This window comes from Argopecten irradians, chromosome 2 (assembly GCF_041381155.1).
Source record: "Argopecten irradians isolate NY chromosome 2, Ai_NY, whole genome shotgun sequence".
Classification (NCBI taxonomy): domain Eukaryota; kingdom Metazoa; phylum Mollusca; class Bivalvia; order Pectinida; family Pectinidae; genus Argopecten; species Argopecten irradians.
The window spans coordinates 16,428,933-16,452,208 of NC_091135.1; the positions used below are offsets into that span (position 1 = coordinate 16,428,933).

General features: G+C 34.0%; 1 protein-coding gene across 15 annotated transcripts in view; it reads right to left on the reverse strand.

The window, feature by feature from the left end:
- LOC138314620 (SRC kinase signaling inhibitor 1-like) overlaps window positions 1-23,276 on the reverse strand; it is a 166,842-nt gene that overhangs the window by 11,220 nt on the left and 132,346 nt on the right. For 11 of the 15 annotated variants that reach the window (XM_069255042.1, XM_069255043.1, XM_069255037.1 and 8 more), the window contains 7 exons: window positions 10,395-10,590; window positions 8,477-8,675; window positions 8,043-8,211; window positions 6,997-7,510; window positions 6,330-6,546; window positions 1,674-1,834; window positions 292-318 (listed from right to left, as the gene is read on the reverse strand). In XM_069255042.1, coding sequence (XP_069111143.1) covers window positions 292-318; window positions 1,674-1,834; window positions 6,330-6,546; window positions 6,997-7,510; window positions 8,043-8,211; window positions 8,477-8,675; window positions 10,395-10,590 — 1,483 coding nt within the window. Of the gene's footprint in view, window positions 1-291; window positions 319-1,673; window positions 1,835-6,329; window positions 6,547-6,996; window positions 7,511-8,042; window positions 8,212-8,476; window positions 8,676-10,394; window positions 10,591-10,956; window positions 11,942-21,723; window positions 21,754-23,276 lie in introns of those variants that run through there. The other 4 variants (XM_069255050.1, XM_069255051.1, XM_069255038.1 and 1 more) reach the window with 4 other exon arrangements.

The following is a 23,276-nucleotide window of genomic DNA, read 5'->3' on the forward strand; positions in this document are numbered from 1 at the left end:
TAACATGTGATACCTAATAACGCTTGTGCAGGACTATTGTTTCTATTGGTGATGGAATTACATCAAATGGTGATATCGCGTAAATGTCATTTCAGCGGGAAGATTACAAAGAGTTACGTTCCATGACAACTGGAGACACTAGTTCCGCACAAATGTAATCAGGTATCATGTGGTATGTGAAGTAATCCCATTGTCTAAAATAGATTAGTTAATATGAATTAAGAACAGATTGATATATTTGTGAACAAGGCAAGGAGTGCCTCGTTATGACATTGTGGTATATATATATACCTTTATTTTCACCATCCTCTTCTACTTCTGAAAAGTAAAAAGGCACATGCATGTGGAAAACCCAAAGCCAAACTCACCCAGCATTTAAAAATTTACGCATATAGTATGTCAACATTATTCTTCTTGAATTAAAATTTTAGATTTGAAAATATATTTAATGAACAACTGTCTTTTTCATATAAACCCTTGCAATGCATATGTCTATGAAAAATCATTAAAACATTTGATCATAAATTCGCCAAAAAAAACACCACAGAAATATTTTCATACAAACATGAGGTAGTGTCATTTTAAGCACTTTATAATACTTTCCCTGAAGAGCATCTTCATATTTATCCGAAGGGCACACAGTCTTTGATCTTTTTATCAGATAAATACAGATGATTAATGTAATTTCAGATTTTCATGTAATCAAAGTACAGAGAAAAAAAAATTAATTTTGAAACTGATCACAAAGCTTAATAAGTCAAATAATAATTTTGATTGAACTGAATCCAAAATCTTTTAAAAGAAATAGACATTATAATTCATTTTAATATTTGTAATATTTACAAAAAAATCACCAAACAATATAGACCATGCTTATAAAAATAGATAAAATGAAATCGGTGCACCAATTTTGTTGTATAATATGAGGATAAAATAAGCTTTAAAAGAAAAGAAGAACTAACTATTATAAGTTGGAAAAAATTGAGAATATGTCACTATTGATCTGTTTTTTAATCTAATTTTTTTGGAGAAATTTAAATTTAATTTTCTAAAATAAATCCAGGTCCTAACTATTCTGATTAAGCAGTGAATTGGTTAGTAGCTTTTAATAGCTCATGCTCCACAGGTAAGTTTATATCTCAAATTTCATGCCTTATAGTCCCTGGATATCAGAAAATATACTCAGAAATATTTATTTGTTTTTTGTAGAAATACTAATTAAAATTAATTCATATTTTGTCTTTGACAGTCAATTAATTATAATTAAACTAAATGATACTGATGTAATTAAAAGGTGTGAAATCAAGGCGATTAAAGAAAATATTGAAAAAAAAATGAAAATATTTTAAAATTATTTATACAAGTCAACAAATTTCAAATATTTACTGATTAGCTTGAGATATCATGCGGTTCAATATTGAGCCTTCATTATGACTTCAAGATTATCTGCTATTAAAGAGATGTTTAGATCCATTCTTTATCAAAGATGCTTTGAAGCAATTAAATTAAATCTATTATACCCCCAAGCCAAAGCTCTCTCCTATAACTAAAAATAAAATAATATATTTCACATGTATATATAAATCATTTTATGCTTAAATTTATACCAATCAACACCTCAGTATTAGCCCCAATGACCTTGAAACCCTAAGGAAATGACCTGTGGTACTTACTTCCAGGTGTACTCCCGAATTGTGAGCCTGCGATGTCGGAGGGTGTGGTACTTGCCCCACTGCGGACACTGCTGGCGCGACTTGAGTTGGTGGACACGACGGCAGTCTGTACCCAGGCAGCTAGATTGGCTATCTGGGCCTCCATCTTGTCCATACGAAACCTGTTACCAAGAAACCAGTTAAAATATGTTAAACAGGTTACAGAAACAACTCAGATAATTCATGGGAGTTATCTCCCTGTATTTCCTTTACAGGGTTGGCAAGAATTAAAACTAGATTTTATTAGATTATGTTTGATATTTACATTACTTATTAATGCTTTTAGACATATCTTATATGTGGAATGGGTGAATAATATTTACTTATTATTTTGATACTGAGGATAAATCATTGGTCATAAACAAATACAAATTACAAATATTTGCAAAAATGGAGAGCAGTAAAAATCCTCTGTCTTCAGTAAACTATGAATGGTGTGACAGGAGAGTCACCGGACAGACATATGTTATAATTAAGTCATTAATACACAAAACTGAGACTGTATCATTTTGCCCTCTACAAGTGTACAACATTGAGATTAAGTTGCCCTCTACAAGTGTACAGATTAAGTTGCCCTCTACAAGTGTAAAACATTTTGAGAATGTATTATGTTGCCCTCTGTAAGTGTATAACATTGAGAATGTATTATTTTCCCTCAATTAGCATACAACATTGAAAATGTTGTCATTTTGCCCTTTATAAGTGTACAACATTGATATATGTACACATTGAGAATGTATTATGTTGCCCTCTATAAGTGTACAACATTGAGAATGTATTATGTTGCCCTATATAAGTGTACAACATTGAGAATGTATTATGTTGCCCATATAAGTGTACAACATTGAGAATGTATTATTGCCCCCATTGATAGAATGTATTATGTTGCCCTATATAAGTGTACAACATTGAGAATGTATTATGTTGCCCTATATAAGTGTACAACATTGAGAATGTATTATGTTGCCCTATATAAGTGTACAACATTGAGAATGTATTATGTTGCCCTATATAAGTGTACAACATTAGATATTGAGTACACATTGAGAATGTATTATGTTGCCCTATATAAGTGTACAACATTGAGAATGTATTATGTTGCCCTATATAAGTGTACAACATTGAGAATGTATTATGTTGCCCTATATAAGTGTACAACATTGAGAATGTATTATGTTGCCCTATATAAGTGTACAACATTGAGAATGTATTATGTTGCCCTATATAAGTGTAAACATTGAGAATGTATTATGTTGCCCTATATAAGTGTACAACATTGAGAATGATTATGTTGCCCTATATAAGTGTACAACATTGAGAATGTATTATGTTGCCCTATATAAGTGTACAACATTGAGAATGTATTATGTTGCCCTATATAAGTGTACAACATTGAGAATGTATTATGTTGCCCTATATAAGTGTACAACATTGAGAATGTATTATGTTGCCCTATATAAGTGTACAACATTGAGAATGTATTATGTTGCCCTATATAAGTGTACAACATTGAGAATGTATTATGTTGCCCTATATAAGTGTACAACATTGAGAATGTATTATGTTGCCCTATATAAGTGTACAACATTGAGAATGTATTATGTTGCCCTATATAAGTGTACAACATTGAGAATGTATTATGTTGCCCTATATAAGTGTACAACATTGAGAATGTATTATGTTGCCCTATATAAGTGTACAACATTGAGAATGTATTATGTTGCCCTATATAAGTGTACAACAATGAGAATGTATTATGTTGCCCTATATAAGTGTACAACATTGAGAATGTATTATGTTGCCCTATATAAGTGTACAACATTGAGAATGTATTATGTTGCCCTATATAAGTGTACAACATTGAGAATGTATTATGTTGCCCTATAAAGTGTACAACATTGAGAATGTATTATGTTGCCCTATATAAGTGTACAACATTGAGAATGTATTATGTTGCCCTATATAAGTGTACAACATTGAGAATGTATTATGTTGCCCTATATAAGTGTACAACATTGAGAATGTATTATGTTGCCCTATATAAGTGTACAACATTGAGAATGTATTATGTTGCCCTATATAAGTGTACACATGAAATGTATTATTTGCCCTAAGTGTACAACATTGAGAATGTATTATGTTGCCCTATATAAGTGTACAACATTGAGAATGTATTATGTTCCCTATATAAGTGTACAACATTGAGAATGTATTATGTTGCCCTATTAAAGTGTACAACATTGAGAATGTATTATGTTGCCCTATATAAGTGTGTACAACATTGAGAATGTATTATGTTGCCCTATATAAGTGTACAACATTGAGAATGTATTATGTTGCCCTATATAAGTGTACAACATTGAGAATGTATTATGTTGCCCTATATAAGTGTACAACATTGAGAATGTATTATGTTGCCCTATGTACAACATAGAATTAATGTTGCCCTATATAAGTGTACAACATTGAGAATGTATTATGTTGCCCTATATAAGTGTACAACATTGAGAATGTATTATGTTGCCCTATATAAGTGTACAACATTGAGAATGTATTATGTTGCCCTATATAAGTGTACAACATTTAGAATGTATTATGTTGCCCTATATAAGTGTACAACATTGAGAATGTTTATGTTGCCCTATATAAGTGTACAACATTGAGAATGTATTATGTTGCCCTATATAAGTGTACAACATTGAGAATGTATTATGTTGCCCTATATAAGTGTACAACATTGAGAATGTATTATGTTGCCCTATATAAGTGTACAACATTGAGAATGTATTATGTTGCCCTATATAAGTGTACAACATTGAGAATGTATTATGTTGCCCTATATAAGTGTACAACATTGAGAATGTATTATGTTGCCCTATATAAGTGTACAACATTGAGAATGTATTATGTTGCCCTATATAAGTGTACAACATTGAGAATGTATTATGTTGCCCTATATAAGTGTACAACATTGAGAATGTATTATGTTGCCCTATATAAGTGTACAACATTGAGAATGTATTATGTTGCCCTATATAAGTGTACAACATTGAGAATGTATTATGTTGCCCTATATAAGTGTACAACATTGAGAATGTATTATGTTGCCCTATATAAGTGTACAACATTGAGAATGTATTATGTTGCCCTATATAAGTGTACAACATTGAGAATGTATTATGTTGCCCTATATAAGTGTACAACATTGAGAATGTATTATGTTGCCCTATATAAGTGTACAACATTGAGAATGTTTATGTTGCCCTATATAAGTGTACAACATTGAGAATGTATTATGTTGCCCTATATAAGTGTACAACATTGAGAATGTATATGTTGCCCTATATAAGTGTACAACATTGAGAATGTTTATGATGCCCTATATAAGTGTACAACATTGAGAATGTATTATGTTGCCCTATATAAGTGTACAACATTGAGAATGTATTATGTTGCCCTATATAAGTGTACAACATTGAGAATGTATTATGTTGCCCTTAAGTGTAAACATTGAGAATGTATTATGTTGCCCTATATAAGTGTACAACATTGAGAATGTATTATGTTGCCCTATATAAGTGTACAACATTGAGAGAATGTTATTATGTTGCCCTATATAAGTACACAACATTGAGAATGTATTATGTTGCCCTATATAAGTGTACAAACATTGAAATGATTATTGTTGCCCTATATAAGTGTACAACATTGAGAATGTATTATGTTGCCCTATATAAGTGTACAACATTGAGAATGTATTATGTTGCCCTATATAAGTGTACAACATTGAGAATGTATTATGTTGCCCTATATAAGTGTACAACATTGAGAATGTATTATGTTGCCCTATATAAGTTACAACATTGAGAATGTATTATGTTGCCCTATATAAGTGTACAACATTGAGAATGTATTATGTTGCCCTATATAAGTGTACAACATTGAGAAGTATTATGTTGCCCTATATAGTGTAAAATTGAGAATGTATTATGTTGCCCTATATAAGTGTACAACATTGAGAATGTTTATGTTGCCCTATATAAGTGTACAACATTGAGAATGTATTTATGTTGCCCTATATAAGTGTACAACATTGAGAATGTATTATGTTGCCCTATATAAGTGTACAACATTGAAATGTATTATTTGCCCTTATAATGTATTATGTTGCCCTATATAAGTGTACAACATTGAGAATGTATTATGTTGCCCTATATAAGTGTACAACATTGAGAATGTATTATGTTGCCCTATATAAGTGTACAACATTGAGAATGTATTATGTTGCCCTATATAAGTGTACAACATTGAGAATGTATTATGTTGCCCTATATAAGTGTACAACATTGAGAATGTATTATGTTGCCCTATATAAGTGTACAACATTGAGAATGTATTATGTTGCCCTATATAAGTGTACAACAACATATTGAACATGAGAATGTATTATGTTGCCCTATATAAGTGTACAACATTGAGAATGTATTATGTTGCCCTATATAAGTGTACAACATTGAGAATGTATTATGTTGCCCTATGTAAGTGTACAACATCCAGAATGTATTATTTTCCCTCTATTAGTGTACAACATTGAGAATGTATTATGTTGCCCTTTACCAATCATCATACTTTGGGTCTACGTCAGGTGGTACAGGTTGCGGCGTCACGCTGCGTGGTCGCTGTGGTAACGAGACAGATCTATCGGTATCTGGAGCAACGCGGTAACTCTGAGACCTGGGCACTCCATTGGTAACTGTAGGCTTTGTCGGGGAAACTGTTTTATCGGCCATAGGAGTGAATGCTAAGGAATGGCGATTGTTATGCATAGCGTGCCCTAAAAAAATAAACAACAACTAGTTGATTCAGTGGACCTCTGATAACAATACATATTGCAAGTGTTTAATGGAGAGTTTTTTCATCATTACAAAATGGTAAAATATTTGATCTGAATTGAAGCTAATAGATACAAGGTAAATAACATTTGAAATAGATTTTTAAGTCAGTGGCTAAACATTGTAACTATAAGAAGCAAATTTCCTATCTCTATTTCCCCTAAAAGCCCTTTAAGTCCAGATCGGTCAAGGTCAAAATATGTTAAGAAATATTCTGACTGATTCAGTTACAGTTCTTTAAATACTTAATGTCCAGGGGCAATTTCAAAGAAATAACAGTATATGATGCCAGCTCACTTATTAGTTATCTGAACAGGTCAGTGAGCTTAGAAACAGCTTACTAGATGTGAGCTATGTATCACAGTTATTGTAAACATTGTATGGGTACAAACTTGGATCATTGCCTGGTCCTGTGGCCCTTTGCGGTGCTGAAACATTGCTCGCCCTTGTGCCATGGGCAACGTATGTCTGAGGCGGTGCTCCCGGTGCTGGCCCTCCTGGTGCTCGAAAATGATCATAATCTTGCGAAACTGCACTAGAGGGGGGAGGAGAAAATGCTCTCCGGAGAGGATCCCCAGGGGGAGGCTGACTTCGACTGCTTGTCAGATGGCCATATATTGGTTGGCCTCTGCCGTCCATGTCATCGTACTGAACCTTATTATTGGGAATGTAGCCATTTTGCATCTGGTGATTTTCAGGAATTGGTCTTAGGTTTGGTCGTTCAAGTGAGAGTTGGCGTTCAGGGGACTGGTACATGACCCGACCGTATGTCCCTGACGATGACCCCTGACTCCTTGACATTCGGACTGGGTCTGGTGTCTGTGATCTTGGCCTTTCATACTCCATTTCTACATAGGTCGGATAGGAATGAGCCATGCTGGCAGGCATTGTCTGGGCTTTCCGTACCTAAAACAGGTAACAAACTCATAGAAAATCTGACTTAGTGATTTTTGTCTACATCTCAGTAATTTTGATCACAAATACAACCTCAGGCATATAACAGTGTTCTGATGTATGTAGGACTCTGTTGTTACGAACAGACATTAATGTAACTTCTTACAAAATATTTACAAAAAAAAAATATTGATCTATTAACATATCCTGAATTCATTGCGCTTTACCCAAACCAATACAACTCAACACATCTTTAAATCCAAGCATGCAATTTTCTGGTACCAACCAAACTTGCTACTTGAGTACTCAGGTTGAAAACCTTGGTCGTTCTGACTTTAAGTAGTAGTATAAACCTCATAATTAAAATATAATCAAAAGTTTATTTCAGCAGTTTTAATATTTTTCCAGTACTTCAGAGCAACTGATGATTATGTTTCAATCCTGAGTTATATAACTATGTTGAATCTCTGAACTTAAAGTCAGAGTGAAATAATTTTTGAAGGACCAACTCCCTAATTATATCTACCACTTAGGGAATACTTACATGGTCAGTAATGGCTGTAGCAGGGGAGTCCCCAGGGAATCCCGGTCCCCTCTGCCCAGCAGGGGGCTGTACAAGCTTGCCCCTGGTCTCAGGGGCAGGCTCCTTGATCTTCTGAGGCTCGAAACTGTCACACTCGTGTATCTTCAGTACAGCTCGGTCACGGATGTCCCTGTCAAGGTCAAATAATGGAAAGTAAGGTTAAAGGCCATGTCACAGTTGTCAAGGTCAAATAATGGAGAGTAAGGTTAAAGGCCAAATCACAGATGTCAAGGTCAAATAATGGTTTTAGTAAGGTTAAAGGCCATGTCACATATTGTTCATCAATATATGATTAGGAAACAACCAATTTTATTTAAGAACAACAAAAATGTTCGCAGAAAGATTTTCTTTTGTTCGCAGAAAGATTTTCTTAAGTTAAAAGGAGAGATAATTACCGTAAATCTTCCAGTTGATAATAGATAGAACTTTTAGGCTCCAGGATGTAGATCTTCCTGCGCGGTGACTCTAATATTTCCAGGTTAAGTTTCTGTGGAAAAGCTCGTACAAACATGGCCCGTACTGTATCCAAGTGAGTGATCTCATTGGGCAACACAGCACGCCTCGTCTCTTCACGATAGATCAGAAATACAAATCCTGCAAAATTAAATTTCACATTTTTATTAAAACTCCATCTAACCAACTCTTATATCCCAGAAGAAGCTCCACTTCTTTGTACAGAACTATCTAGACATAATTCTTTAATTGTAAAGTTATCTTTCTTTGCAACGGTGGTATTTAAAATGTGTATTGAGTCCGTTCATTGAGAGCAAAATCGTTCCTATTTGGGCAAACAACATATCTATTTCTAATTCAGAGTAATAAATAGGAAATGTATAAACAATTCAACAAAAAACAAAATATATGTAAGACATTATGCTGTAAATACATGGGATATACATGATAAGATGGGTATGGTATCACGTGTCCTCGTCTTTCAATACATGACACGGACAAAACACAATATTCATTTCCAAGGAGAGACAAAATGACTCCAGATATCGCTATTTAATATAGAAAGGAAACAATCTTACACATTATAAACAGACCAAAACCACAACTATTTTTTTTTTTTTTTTTTTTTAAAAAATATTGACAATAGTTGATCTAGACTATACAAGTTACCTGAATTATTATGCATTTTTTTAAGCAGTGACTTTGATCACTTGTAACTCCAGTCTAAAAATATTTTACTCAAACCAACCATACCTTTATTATATGAAATATGTTTTCAAATTGAGCTACGAAAATTCAGTCAAATATCTGTGACCGTGGTGAGTGATTATTTAACTATGTATTTTTAAGTAAATATGATATAAATCTTAGCCATATTACAGAGTATTGGACTGTGTATTTTGTTAAGTGCTTCATGCTCTACATAAGCCATCTAAAACCCACATGTACTTGACAGATATCTTCAGTCCACCTGTCTACAGAATGTGAGCTTTGAACACATCCCTATACATATATCTTTAACATCAGATGATAAAATTAATGTATATGTATACATATGTTTGTCTGAACCTATGATAAGGACAGTATCTATAATCTTCCAATGATATATAGATCTTAAAGACAAATTTTATTTGGTGATTTAGTAATCAAGGATAATTGTAAAACAAAGACAGGTTTGTTAGGAAAGAGCAAAGAACTTCTGGAGCAGTCAAACAGTAGTACAGTCTACAGGTCATAATGTACACAGAATCATACTTATAATGTAGAAATTCTCTTTTCTGCCAAGGTTCCTGTAAATTGTGTAATTTGTGTATAACAAACTATGTTTGTAATGAAGTAATTTTGTTGGTCCCCAGAGGTTTGTTATAACAGTGTTTTACTGTATATGCTTAATGTAAACCAACTTTCTTTCGCGGGTCATTTTTTTTATTTTAACGAATTTCACAATCAAGGTAAATTAATGAAAGTTTATCTCAATGACTTAATATTTTCCATAATTCTTGCACGATCAAATTCAAAGGTATTTTCATTCAGTTTTGAATATGTTAAACTTATAATTTAGTAGCTACATGAGAATGTTGGTATACAAGTTAAAAGCCAATATCAAACAAGATAGCTCTGTAATATTTGAGCCAATATATCACATTTAAGGGAGAGAGGGGACCTGAAATGACATGATGGATACACATATAATGGTACCCCCACCCCACAAACTTATTTCTCATTCCATGGTGAAGCAAAGACACTCCAAAGCTTACAAAAGTATATACATTTTAACAATAACTTATCCTACAAGATTTGGTTTTACAAATTTGATGTTCTCTAAACAAAGTCATGAGTAAAAAGTCATCTTCTACTCACCCATTGGTCTCTCATAGGTGTTGGGTGGTGACCGCACGATGGGCAGACTTGATCGCATATAGCCCCCTCTGGAGAAATTACTGACCGGTCCCTCCACATTTGACATAGTTTCTGATTCCTCATAGTCACCTGACACACTCCCAGGGTTATAGGTCACAACTGTAGCTCTCCGTGTAGGGTCACGTGTCCTACGACCCTGGAATGATAAAAGGTCAAGGTCAAAAACATAAACAAAGATGCAACTGTAGCTCTTCATGTAGGGTGACACGTCCCATGACCCTGGAATAGTAAAAGGTCAAGGTCAGAAAAATTCTATACAATTGAAACTGCAGCACTCCTTGCATAGTCACTCAAATGGTCCTGAAATATCAAAGGTCAAGGTAAGACAATCTGTTGAAAGGTCACAACTGTAGCTTTCCATGCAGAGACACATGTCCGTGAACCTTCAACAGTAAAAGTTCAAGGTTAAACAAAGTAAACCCCTAAAACACTAAGGTCAGTTTCAGCAAAGCCATTCTTGAACAATATATTAAATACATGTGTTTATCAACAATTTACTCACCAGAAGCACACAGGAGACATTAATATGGATAGTGTTATATAGACACTGTGATGTTGCTAGGTTTATAGTCCCTTGGTCAATAGATAATGTTCTGATCCCTGCCACAGACAGGAAAGTCTTGGTGTAAAACCCTCTCCAAGTACACACCTTGTACCTCTATTTCATATAGTCCTGGCTAATCCAGACCCTCATCTCACAATCTATACCTTTATATCTATATAAAACACTTGTAGACCGATCATTTTAATCTTTCCATCGGTTCATTTACTGACACAAACCTGCCATTGTTAGATCCTGTAGAATCTATTTCTGTAAATCAGATAGTCAGATAACCAAGAAAACAACAAAATAATCCCCTCCTCACAAAACTGGATCAGCATCTTATAAAACACAGCTGAAACAAATGGTCCACAGTCCTTATAAAAGTGTTAGGATGAACTTGGTGATGAATGCCTTATAATCTTCTAATGACACGCCCCTGTTAATGTTTCTTTCCCTTCATCACAAAGTCCAACCAACCAATCACTTCATTTATATCCAAACCAAAGATCATTCCACTTTCAACTCATAACTGACATATCTATTTCAAAGATTCACATCAATTTTTTTAAATTATGCATAGGAATAAATAACTTAGATAGATTCCTAGTACATACTGACACTGTAAAATTACAAAGTTACATTGATGTTGTATGATGATACATTATATCACTGTATTATTTTGTACACGATCAAGCTAACATAGCTATAAATAATCCAGATTGGTTACTCCAAGGACAGTGGACATTTATTACACTGATTACAATGTTGCAGATCAAATCCTTAAATAGCCCCTCAGAAATTTCAAAGTAACAATGACATATTGAAAGCAAGACAGATTTCTTCGCCATATTGAGTTCTAAAAATGGAAACACTTTGAGGGATGAAGCGTTGTATTATGATCCCTGAACGTCTGTGGTCGATATAAACAGACCAAGCAGAATGGTTCACAAAAACTACAGATGACATCAAACATGACAATTTCCATCAACAAAATTATAACTCAAATTTTTCATTCATTCACCCCTGGAATTTCATAATGGACTGGTCTAGTCTCTGATTTTGAAGACTCTAAATGTGTCTTCAGGGGTGAATGAGTTATTCTTCTGTTGCTCTACTAATAAATTAACATATTACAGAGTTTAATATCTCCCTTTATATAATATTTGCAAACACGTCACAATCAAAACCTACCTACAAGGGCAGATAACTCAAAATAGTACCCAGTAATACAGTGTACTAGCATCGCATATCAATAATCATTTTATAATGACTTACTGTGACCTTGCTGAGAAATAAACAGCAATCAAACAACGAGGTGAAAAGTCCAGAATATTATCTCTCTTTACCAATTGATACATAAAACAGAGACTTGTTTATTATTCTATAAAGCTATATTATCTCTTCATTTCAAAATTACATATACCGCCCCGGTATCTGAATTTCGCAGCAAAGGGATAACAATAATATTCACAGAATATAGAAACGTTGCTTTTGAAGAGAAGAAACTCTAGCAGTTAATGTAAAGTGGCACGACATTTAACACTAGCTGTGGTGTCACTTGGTAAAATGTTCTTCCTTAATTGTCTATCACACTGAAGATACAGTATCTTCTAGGGTTACAAAGTATTATCTTCTTCAGTGCTACAGAGACTGGAACATAGCCAAATACAGAATACACCTAGTGACATTTACTACTATGGTTACAGATTGACTTTATATACAGATCTAAATTTACGGTTATAGCTCATTAGTGATCTCATCAAAAATGTTCAGTTAAATGAATGTTTCACCATCATCATTTTTATAGTAGGTCTATTTTCTTAAATTAATGCATTGACAAAATTTACATTGTCAAAATGACACCAGGACTCTGATGACCCTCTGCACTGCTGGATTATCTCCCCTGTGTGGGTCACCATCAAGTTATGTGTATCAATGGCTTTACCTGCCTCTGAGTATTAAACTGGGATATGACCTGAAACAGGGCTACTCAGTGACTTGTTACATAGATATTACTGTTAGTTTCAAGATTTAGCAGTCAATATTATGAAATTCATAAATATCATGCCAGCAGTAACAGATACACTATTGAGATATCATCAGAAACATCTTATAGCTTAAAACAACATATAGAAGGTATTTCTGACACACTAAGGCTACCCCATCACAGATGACCCATGGGTACAAGTTCAAATTTCAATATTGTTCACTCTGCAATGAGTAATCAGCTAGCAAAATATAGCTCCATACTCCATATTCCATGTTTTAGCCTTCATCTTTGACAACAATTCATTAATCAAAAATGATAATTGACAATTTGTTTGCCTAAACAGCTGATAGACATCTAATCCTTCATCCTTTACACAGATACATGTGTTATGGCAAGTCCTGCCAATATATCGCAAGTGTTAACTTACATCCATTTAAATTGGCACACTCTACATACTTCGGGGTTGTCAGTTCAGCAGTAGTCTGTGCCAAGCATGTCAAACATTATAATGACCCATGATCTACAACATGCCAAACATTGTAATAACCCTGATTTATAACATGTGCCAAACATTTTAATGACCAAGCATACAAGACATGCACATGTAAGAATCGATATGAACAAAGATAAAATGTTAAAATATACTAAGTTTTTATGTTCTATTCAATTCAGCACCGAGACACTATGACATACTACTGATTAAATCTCACATCAAATCCAGGGAAACCAATTCAATCAATTCAATTCAATTGTTTTATTAAAGTGTCAAACATCTTACAACCTACATGTAAAAACATTTCATAAAAGTAATACTACATAAAATGTATGACATGTCCAGCCAATGATGGCTTACTTAGACACTATATATATACATGTAATTAACCCTTGAAGAAGAAAGAAACCCTTGTTGAATGACCCTGTACTTTCTCTCTAAACTGCTGTTCATCACCTTGTTATCCAAACAATTTTATAACCCAAGGCAAAGATATCCTTGAGACCAATTCTCTGGTCTCTATATCTCAGCTATATGGTTTATATTTTCCTGTTTATTTTAACTACATTTGTATTTTATTACTGTTCATAAGCAAAGAAAAAGTTCCTGATGACTTAAGTTAAAACTTTAATTTGATTACCACTCGGATGAAAAATGTAACTGATGATGAACCAGTCACAAACTAATTACTATAAATATCCAAAAACAAGATAGTTATCATATCAGGATATCTAAACAACTTTTGATATTTTGGAAAATTTAAATGACATTTAACTTCTTCTTTGTAGATTTTAATGTTCAGCATTTAATTAAGATAAGTATGCAGCTCCCCTTGCTGAAGTTTAAATCTTACATTATATGACTGCTGTTCATATTCAGACAAGAAATGGTAAAATAATTGAAACTAATGCTGTAATCTTTTGGTCTTTTATCTTCTACATTTATACCTATATACTATAAAACCTAATATCCTGATGAATTGCTGTGCAAAATGAGGCAAATGGACATGCATTTGACGGTGCCTTTCAGTGACCTTGACCTTCAATGACTAAGAGTCACCAGGGGGATCACATCAACCAATAAAATTAATATCAGAAAATCTAGAAAATAAATCTGTCACACGTTTAGGATAAGATTTTAGTTAATCCATTGTGCTGTCCAGATAAAGGTCCCTACAGGTCTAGGGCCCTTATAACCAGGCCAGACTGCTGGCCATAAAACCTCCCACCTCAATACCCAGGACAATAACAAAAATAAAACAGCATTTCCTCATTAGGGATATCATTAACACTTCCATAGCAGTCTTTGTGGTTAAAACTTCCATTTATTAATGAATTCCCTCTTGATTCATAACAAAATCTGCTGGAGACTTGACACAAATATGTTGTAGAATATGGCCATGTTGACCGAGTGTGTATTTAATGTACAGTCATCGTTATAATGACCAAAACCTCATCAATGTGACAAAGAAATGCTATATTTTCGTTAACAGAACCTGATGAAATGTGAAAGATTCAATTGGTATGTAGTTCAAATCATAATGCTACTTATCCTAACCTATTGTAGCAGGATTGGACTGGGCCAATCATTGGTGACCAGGTAGCTCAGTGGTAGAGCGTTCCGCTAGTGTTCAGGTCGGTTCAAATCCCAGTCTGGCGGCTCCATTTTCTCCTCTCTTGTTACATTATGACTATTCCAATCACTATAATTACCATCATACGTGACATATTGTTAACTAAAATCATAACATGCAGGGTTTGGTAGAAATCATCCTTGATGTTAGACTGATTCATCATCCACCGATAAACTGATGAAATGCCTTACATAATATTAAATATAAAACACTAAAACTGCACTGCAGATGTATCCAAACACCAAATCAAACAAAAAAAATTTATTCAGAGAAACCAAAATCAGAAAATGCTTTGTCTTCCAAGCTTACAATATTCAAAGATACCTAATCCAAGTCTAAGATGATAAAAGGTTTGTAATGTACAGTGTGCAGAGTTATCTGGCCTTGGATGTCTACCCCAGTCATTACACAAAGATACATTGTCTATTAGACATTAATATCTCAACCCCACAAATCCTTTAATAATGGAAACCAAGTCAGATTTCAAGACAATTAAACCTCATGGAATGTAAGACAGCCAGTTTTTAAGGTTATTGGAGAGGAGAGGGAATAAAAAGAATCGTGAATGAGCTATTGACTATTCTCTGATAAAGATTAAGCTCTCTTTGGAAGTTATCAATAGGATATTGTATAAACAACAGACAATAAGTAGATGTACATGCAAGGGTTCTGCAGAAAGTGCAACAGAAGTAAATGTTTTCTTGTAAAATTGCCAAAATTTGCCATAGAATCTTGTTTCAAAGTGAATATCTCTGCACAGTACACACCTAATACCAAACCTTCTAAGGAAATACTGCTGGGCAATATTGATTTTCTACAACACCATAACAAAGAGGCATGAAAGTGTCATTTTTTTACCTGTCCGCCGCAATGGTTACAAGTGGAATGTAGCAGGCACACACTGCCACAATCAAGACAGACCGCACATCCTTGTCACATTGAGGAAGCAACTTATTTTATGATTTTGGTTAGCCATTTATTCTTGTGGTTTTGATAGTGAGTTTACAATAGCAAACAGAGCTTCAGAAAACAAAATCCACATAGTCAAACCGGCTGCTCTAGATATCTGGTAGGATTCCCTGTGAATTACTTTATCTATTGTATCAACTAAGCTAACCTTTGCTATGTACTAAAATGACACATATAACTAAGATTATATGAACAAGCTTGTTCAATCAGAAAATCTGAAGATCATTGTACAAACAAACTAAACCTAAAACATGTAATGTATAAGAGATATATATCTGATATACATCATCCTCCATTTATACCTAATTCCTGACCAGAACATAAACTGAGTGGTGTGCTGATAAACAATTGTGAATTATCTCCCCTTGATGATGAAATGTCCTGAAGTGTAATTAGGTTTGTATGTAAGGTTGGCTAACTTTCCTTGTAAACAGTAAAAGAGGTGTGCTCCAGGACCCTCTACTATTTACATAAGCTATTAATATACTTAATGTCTAGCAAAGGATAAAATACAATCTAAATGCAAGCTAACTATAAAATGATGAATTAAGGATAACATTGAATACCAACTGTGTAAATGTTTAACATCTTAACACATTTGATTGCAAACTATATACTTTATACTTTTAAAATCACACATAAATACACTCCAAAACTCAAATTGAAATCCTAGCAATAATTTATATCAGTGTGTTTATAGAACATTAGTATATTGTCACAATTTGTGATTGGCAAACACAAAACTGGAGTTTCAGTTCCATATACAGAACATCCTTATAACTATAACAGGTTTTAAGGTGCACTATTTTACAGATAAGGTTGTTATCATTGTAGTATTTAATCACTACTAGTGTACACAAACTTCCACAGTATTGTAGTGACTCAGCCACGACAAACCCGCCATGTACATCTTATAAAGAACTGTACAAAAACGAGGCCAATAAAGCAATCTGCCGCTATCTTCTTAATCCGATACAAACATATAAATGCCCCCATTCCACTGTAAGGGCATAAAAATGCTGAATATTTTCAAACATTTTCTGAAGTTGATTCTGTTACATCAACTATCTGACATAAGTGGTATAATCAGAGGTCAATTATTGTATATCTTTTCCAATAAATCTTATTCAGGTCAAGGTCATTCTTTCCGTGTTGCTAAAGCCTTGTTTGTATATAAATAATTTCTGATGACTGTAAACCTAACTTACTTTTGGGTGTGATTAAATCTGATGTATATTTTACAGCAAATAATAAATCAGGTCAACAACAAGTCACACATCCCAAAATTACATCTCCATGATAAAGTTAGTACTGCATGATAATGAGTCAAAAAGAAATAAAGTTTGTTTACAGTAACACTGATTGGTCACCACTTTTGAGATGATTACTAATCTGTTGTTATATAACACCACTGACATGTACTAACATATAGTCAAACACATCTTCCTTACAATGCTACCGTAAGGCTGATACCCGTCATATAAACACACTGATTATAATGATTAGCTTCTGCACATGTGACCTTATCCAAGTACCCTGATGGTTAAAACAAATTAGATTATATGAGGAGCCAATACCAGCTACTTTTAATGTTTAAGTTCCATCTGTATCCAAGATGGTAACGTAATGTTTTAGTTTGGGCAGCTATTGCCCTACGAACAGAACATTTATTTAAGGCCTGATGGGCCTGCATTGCTCACCTGCAGAAATAAATCATGCCATTGTATAGTAAAGTTTACTCAAGGTCAAATTTATTTGAACAAACTAGCTAGGTAGTCCTTCATTTCAGTATGCTACAGGCCAAATATCTGGTCTCTAGACCTCTTAGTCATTTAGCCTTTTTGACCCTTGTAACATTGAATGAATAAAGATCAAGGTCATTCATTTGAACAAACCTGGTATCTCTTCATCCATGCATGCTAGCAGGTATCTAGGCCTCTTATAGTTGTTGACAAGAAGTTGCTAATTTTAAAAGATATAACTTTTTCCTGAGATTTTGAATGAAGTGTCAAGGTTAAGGTTATTTAAACAAATTTGCACCACTGCACAAAGTTATTTCGATTTAGGATATGCACCACAAGATGCACAAGCTCAGTTGACGATACGATTACACAACCGATCATGGGCTGAGGGTGACATACAAGGAGCAGTTTATCTCTGTTTGTTCAAAAAATATACATCACCATGTCAGACCGAGATAGATAGAAATGGAGCTCTCCTGATAGTGGAGGTATGAAAGACAAGAAGACAAAGGCGTATCAAAGTTGGACAGAAATGCGGTCTGATGAGAAAGCATCAGATGGTGGTAACAGACAGATAAATTGTTGATGGTTCTCCTGATTACTGGGAACCCAAGAGACTGATGAAAACAAGCTAATAAAATAGGTGTTTATTGAAAAATTGTAATTTATTCTGGAGATTACCCTACTCATCACAGAGATATAGAGGTGTTCTATCAATGAAATAGAGTAATCAGAATGTAAAGCCCCAAAACTAGTTCCATTCTCTATCACTGCTCTGTTTTACATACCTATTCGTCCGACTACCAAGCTTATAATGTAACTTTACAATATATATGGAGATGTTGCCTTTTGTGTTCTAGATGATCTATAAGACAAAGCACTGGTTTCCATATCTATAAGTCACCAGTTTATGGCTCAAAAAAGGCTACACAAAAACAGTCCACAAATAGTACAAAAACACAGAATCCCAATGCAGGTGTAGTCAGTCATTTAAATTATTTTATTGTATTTTTATTGACTATAGCTCCATTAGCTTCCAAATTCCAGTTCTAAAATTATCTGCTATTGAAAGGAGCCTCTACTGTATTCTCAACCAAGCCAGAAAGGCACATTGCCCTGGTGACCTCACTACTTTGTTGTCATGACAATCACTGTACTTGTAATAATTGAATTTGTGTATTCCTTCAAATCTAAACGCAACTCAGATTTCTTCTTTGACTTTTCTTGTCAGAGAACAGACAAATGTATGACCCTGCCCTGTGTACTTCTGGTAGCCACATGGTAATTCAATATAGCTTCCCTTTGTGGATAATCAACTTGACTGGACAGTCTCATCTGGAGGCATGCACTGTAGCTTTCCTTAAGTTTAACAAATTTGATAATTAAAGTCTTTCAAAGCAGATTGTATTTAGAGAAATCAAGTTACAAGTTGTTACCAAAAACTTGGTTCTATAAATGCCGGATTATAGTTTCTATAGTGACCCAACAAAGCGTTTGTACATACTATTGGGTTGTTCAGTATCAAACTACAATGTATTTATCAAAATCCATTTACAAAGTCACTTTGAAAAGATTTTAACAAAATTAACTAGAACTGGGCCCAATGTCATGAACATCCCTCAAATTTTAGGAATTCCTTTACTTAAATTTCCCTCTTGAAAAGCATTATGATAGTTAAGGAAAAAATCTTAAGTTAAGGAGCCTTCCTTAAATTCTGTTATGCTTTTCTATGGACAATTTTAAGTTAAGGGATTCCTTAAATTTAAGGAAAGTTCCTAAAACTGGTCCCTGTAGGTCTAATGGCTATCTAAAATGCCCTCCTACACCTTGTATAAGAGCAATGCAACCAATGATATTTCCATGGTAACTGATAAATCATGTGATATGTCAAAATATAGACATCCATTTATGTTACAACAATTGACAAAGAATTTTCACAAAATTGATTCAGAAACTAGTGATTTTACAAAACCTGTGTATAGTGACCACATTACCATTGCAACCAAAATTCTAATGAAAGAAAAACTGCATGCACATCTACACATTATAGTCTCCAACACCGCTTTCATTTAATTTGGCCCAATCTAAGTTTACTTGACGGACAGATAATGGACAGATGGATTGGACCGACATGCTGATTTTAGTAAACTGACAGAAAGAGTTGCTGCTATTTCTGAATAACACAATTTTACTTTTAAACGCTTTTAAATCTTCAGATATCTTTCAAAGTATCAGATGATATTTGCAATAAAAAATAGATTGTTGAGCAATCTGTAACTAGTTTCCACATCAGTGTGTGTGTAGGGAGGTTTTGATAGATACCAGCTGATGTGTACATACTTGTACAGGAATGTAAATGTTAACATCTGTTGTGTAATACAACAAGAATACCAAATATATCTATTTCTCAGGTGTGTGGGGATCTCTAATGTCAGAAAAATAAACAAATCCTCATATAGGTAAACAAACAAAATCAACAAATCATCATATAGGTAAACAAACAGTGATAAAGAGGAGGTCCAAACATTTCAGATTCTATTTTACATGCAGTGTTTCCTAATCATTATACCATCTCATGAAAACAACAGTTTTTGTATCAAATGTGCAAAATGCTATGAAATTCAAATGGTATCAGAATACACAACAATAATTCAAAACTGTGAGTGACTTTGTGAAACTTTATCTTTTCAACAATGCCAACACTGAACACCATGATTCAGTATTTTACCTCTGCCATTGTATTAGACCACAGGCAGTTGATACACAACCTTTAGACAGTTATACATAACAGTTATAATAAAGCTCAGTTAAATTGCTTTGCTATGTCAATGGAGATGGTTATTTGCTTTCTCTAAACTTGTAAACCAAACCTGTCTATCCTCCACTTGAATTCTACAATAAAGTTAAAGTTGAAGACCTAATTAAGGCTCTAATTAGTAAGAGAGAATAGTCAGGTGATCTATAGAATTTCTAATAACTGAAGCGCCATGTGGAAGGATATAGCAATTACAAACATGTGCATGCTAACTCCATACTTCAAACTTTCTGACAATAGTTATCAGCCTGGAGTGTTATAATAGCAAACAATAACACAGAAACATCAGTCACAAATGCCATAGACATGATCACATTTTCTTCTAGGAACAATTCCTGTTCAGGAAGCTACAGATATACATGTTCTTTATTGTCCGACAGCGCTCCTGAGAGAGGGTAATGATTTTTACCAACATTAACTTTTAAACATTAACTTTTAAACATTGTGTATTATTGAGTCCTATACGGTCTCTCAAGGTAGATAACTCTGTTTAATACTATAACTACTCTAAATATCTTCTGCCAGGGGTAGATAACTCTTGTCTAATGAGATAGTGAATTTCTTCTCCCAAGGGAAGATAACTTTGCCTTATAATAGACCAATGAATGCCTTAATTCCCCCAGGAATATGTGATTCTGTCTGGATACATAACTAATACCTTCTCCTAAGGGTAGATACAATGTAGTTCTGTCCAATAGTAGACTACTAATACCTTGTGTCAGGGGTAGATAACTCCGTATATAATGATGTATCTACACTAACTTTTTGAGCCAAGGGAAGATAACTGTTAAATGTAAGGACTCCCTAACCACTAGTGTACCGGTAAACCTCCTTATCAGCTCAATCAGCTATTGTATTTTCTGACAATGATTACACTCCTACTGTTGTTTCTACTGCAACAATATTGTATACTTAAATCATCCATGTCAGATTTCAACCGTGTATAAGGCCATGTTAAATGATATATATTGATGTTTAAAATATTCAACAAAAGAGAGTTAACAACACACAATATTGTACATCTCACATCTGAACATCTATATATGTAATCTTATAATTATACAAGTAGTACACTTGGCTTACCTGTTTTACAAACATGATTGCATATCTAATTCTCCGTCATATATCTAGAGGACTGACGGATTCTCACCTGCACACAGACATGCAGGTAAGATTTATCATACTGGTAAAACACAGGTAAATCAGTGACAGGGACTGTACATATACACAGACATCTCGAGAGACCTTAATGTGCCATTCTGTGGTCAGTCTGACAAAACATGTGTCTGTCTAGTATCAGACGAGGACAATCCCATGTTGTTATCAATATAAATATGTGTAGGTGTCTTGTATGATAATTTAATTGTAAGCTGTCAAATCTCTGGCATGCTAATACACACATATGTATCACATTAAAACAATACTCTAATGCACTTACATACTGGCTAGGTATTGTCAGCCAGCAGCTGATAATTAATTATACTCTCTAATTAAAACAATACTTTAATGCCATACATACTGGCCAGGTATCACAGCACAGCAAGCAGCTAAATATTAATTAATTATACCCTCTAATTTACTCATCTTTTTAAATGGAGATTTTCTGAACAGTGGGAGCACTAAAATTGTCCATCATATTTGATAAGTAATTACAATTATGGCAAAAAAAATAAAAACAAAAATAAATATTATGTAAACGGACAATTGAGCTTGTGTTCGGGAATAGTCAGCTTTTCCTTTACCATACAAAGGACATTTAAGAATGTATCTGTGAGACCAGGGGCTCAGGAAAAGTCAGCTTTTCCTTTACCATACAAAGGACATTTAAGAATGTATCTGTGAGACCAGGGGCTCGATCAGGAAAAGTCAGCTTTTCCTTTACCAACAAAGGACATTTAAGAATGTATCTGTGAGACCATGGGCTCAGGAAAAGTCAGCTTTTCCTTTACCAAACAAAGGACATTTAAGAATGTATCTGTGAGACCAGGGGCTCAGGAAAAGTCAGCTTTTCCTTTACCATACAAAGGACATTTAAGAATGTATCTGTGAGACCAGGGGCTCAGGAAAAGTAAGCTTTTCCAGGAAAAGTCAGCTTTTCCTTTACCAAACAAAGGACATTTAAGAATGTATCTGTGAGACCAGGGGCTCAGGAAAAGTCAGCTTTTCCTTTACCAAACAAAGGACATTTAAGAATGTATCTGTGAGACCAGGGGCTCAGGAAAAGTCAGCTTTTCCTTTACCATACAAAGGACATTTAAGAATGTATCTGTGAGACCAGGGGCTCAGGAAAAGTCAGCTTTTCCTTTACCAAACAAAGGACATTTAAGAATGTATCTGTGAGACCAGGGGCTCAGGAAAAGTCAGCTTTTCCTTTACCATACAAATGGACATTTAAGAATGTATCTGTGAGACCAGGGGCTCAGGAAAAGTCAGCTTTTCCTTTACCATACAAAGGTATTTAAGAACACTTGAGTCAGTTTATGTGTGAGACCAGGGGCTCAGGAATAGTCAGCTTTTCCTTTACCAAACAAAGTCTAAAATAATTTAGTCATGTTTTAAAAATGGAAAACATTTGAATTCTGAATCTGCCTTTTTATAGGGATAATACCATGCAATGACTAATTTGGATTTATAAT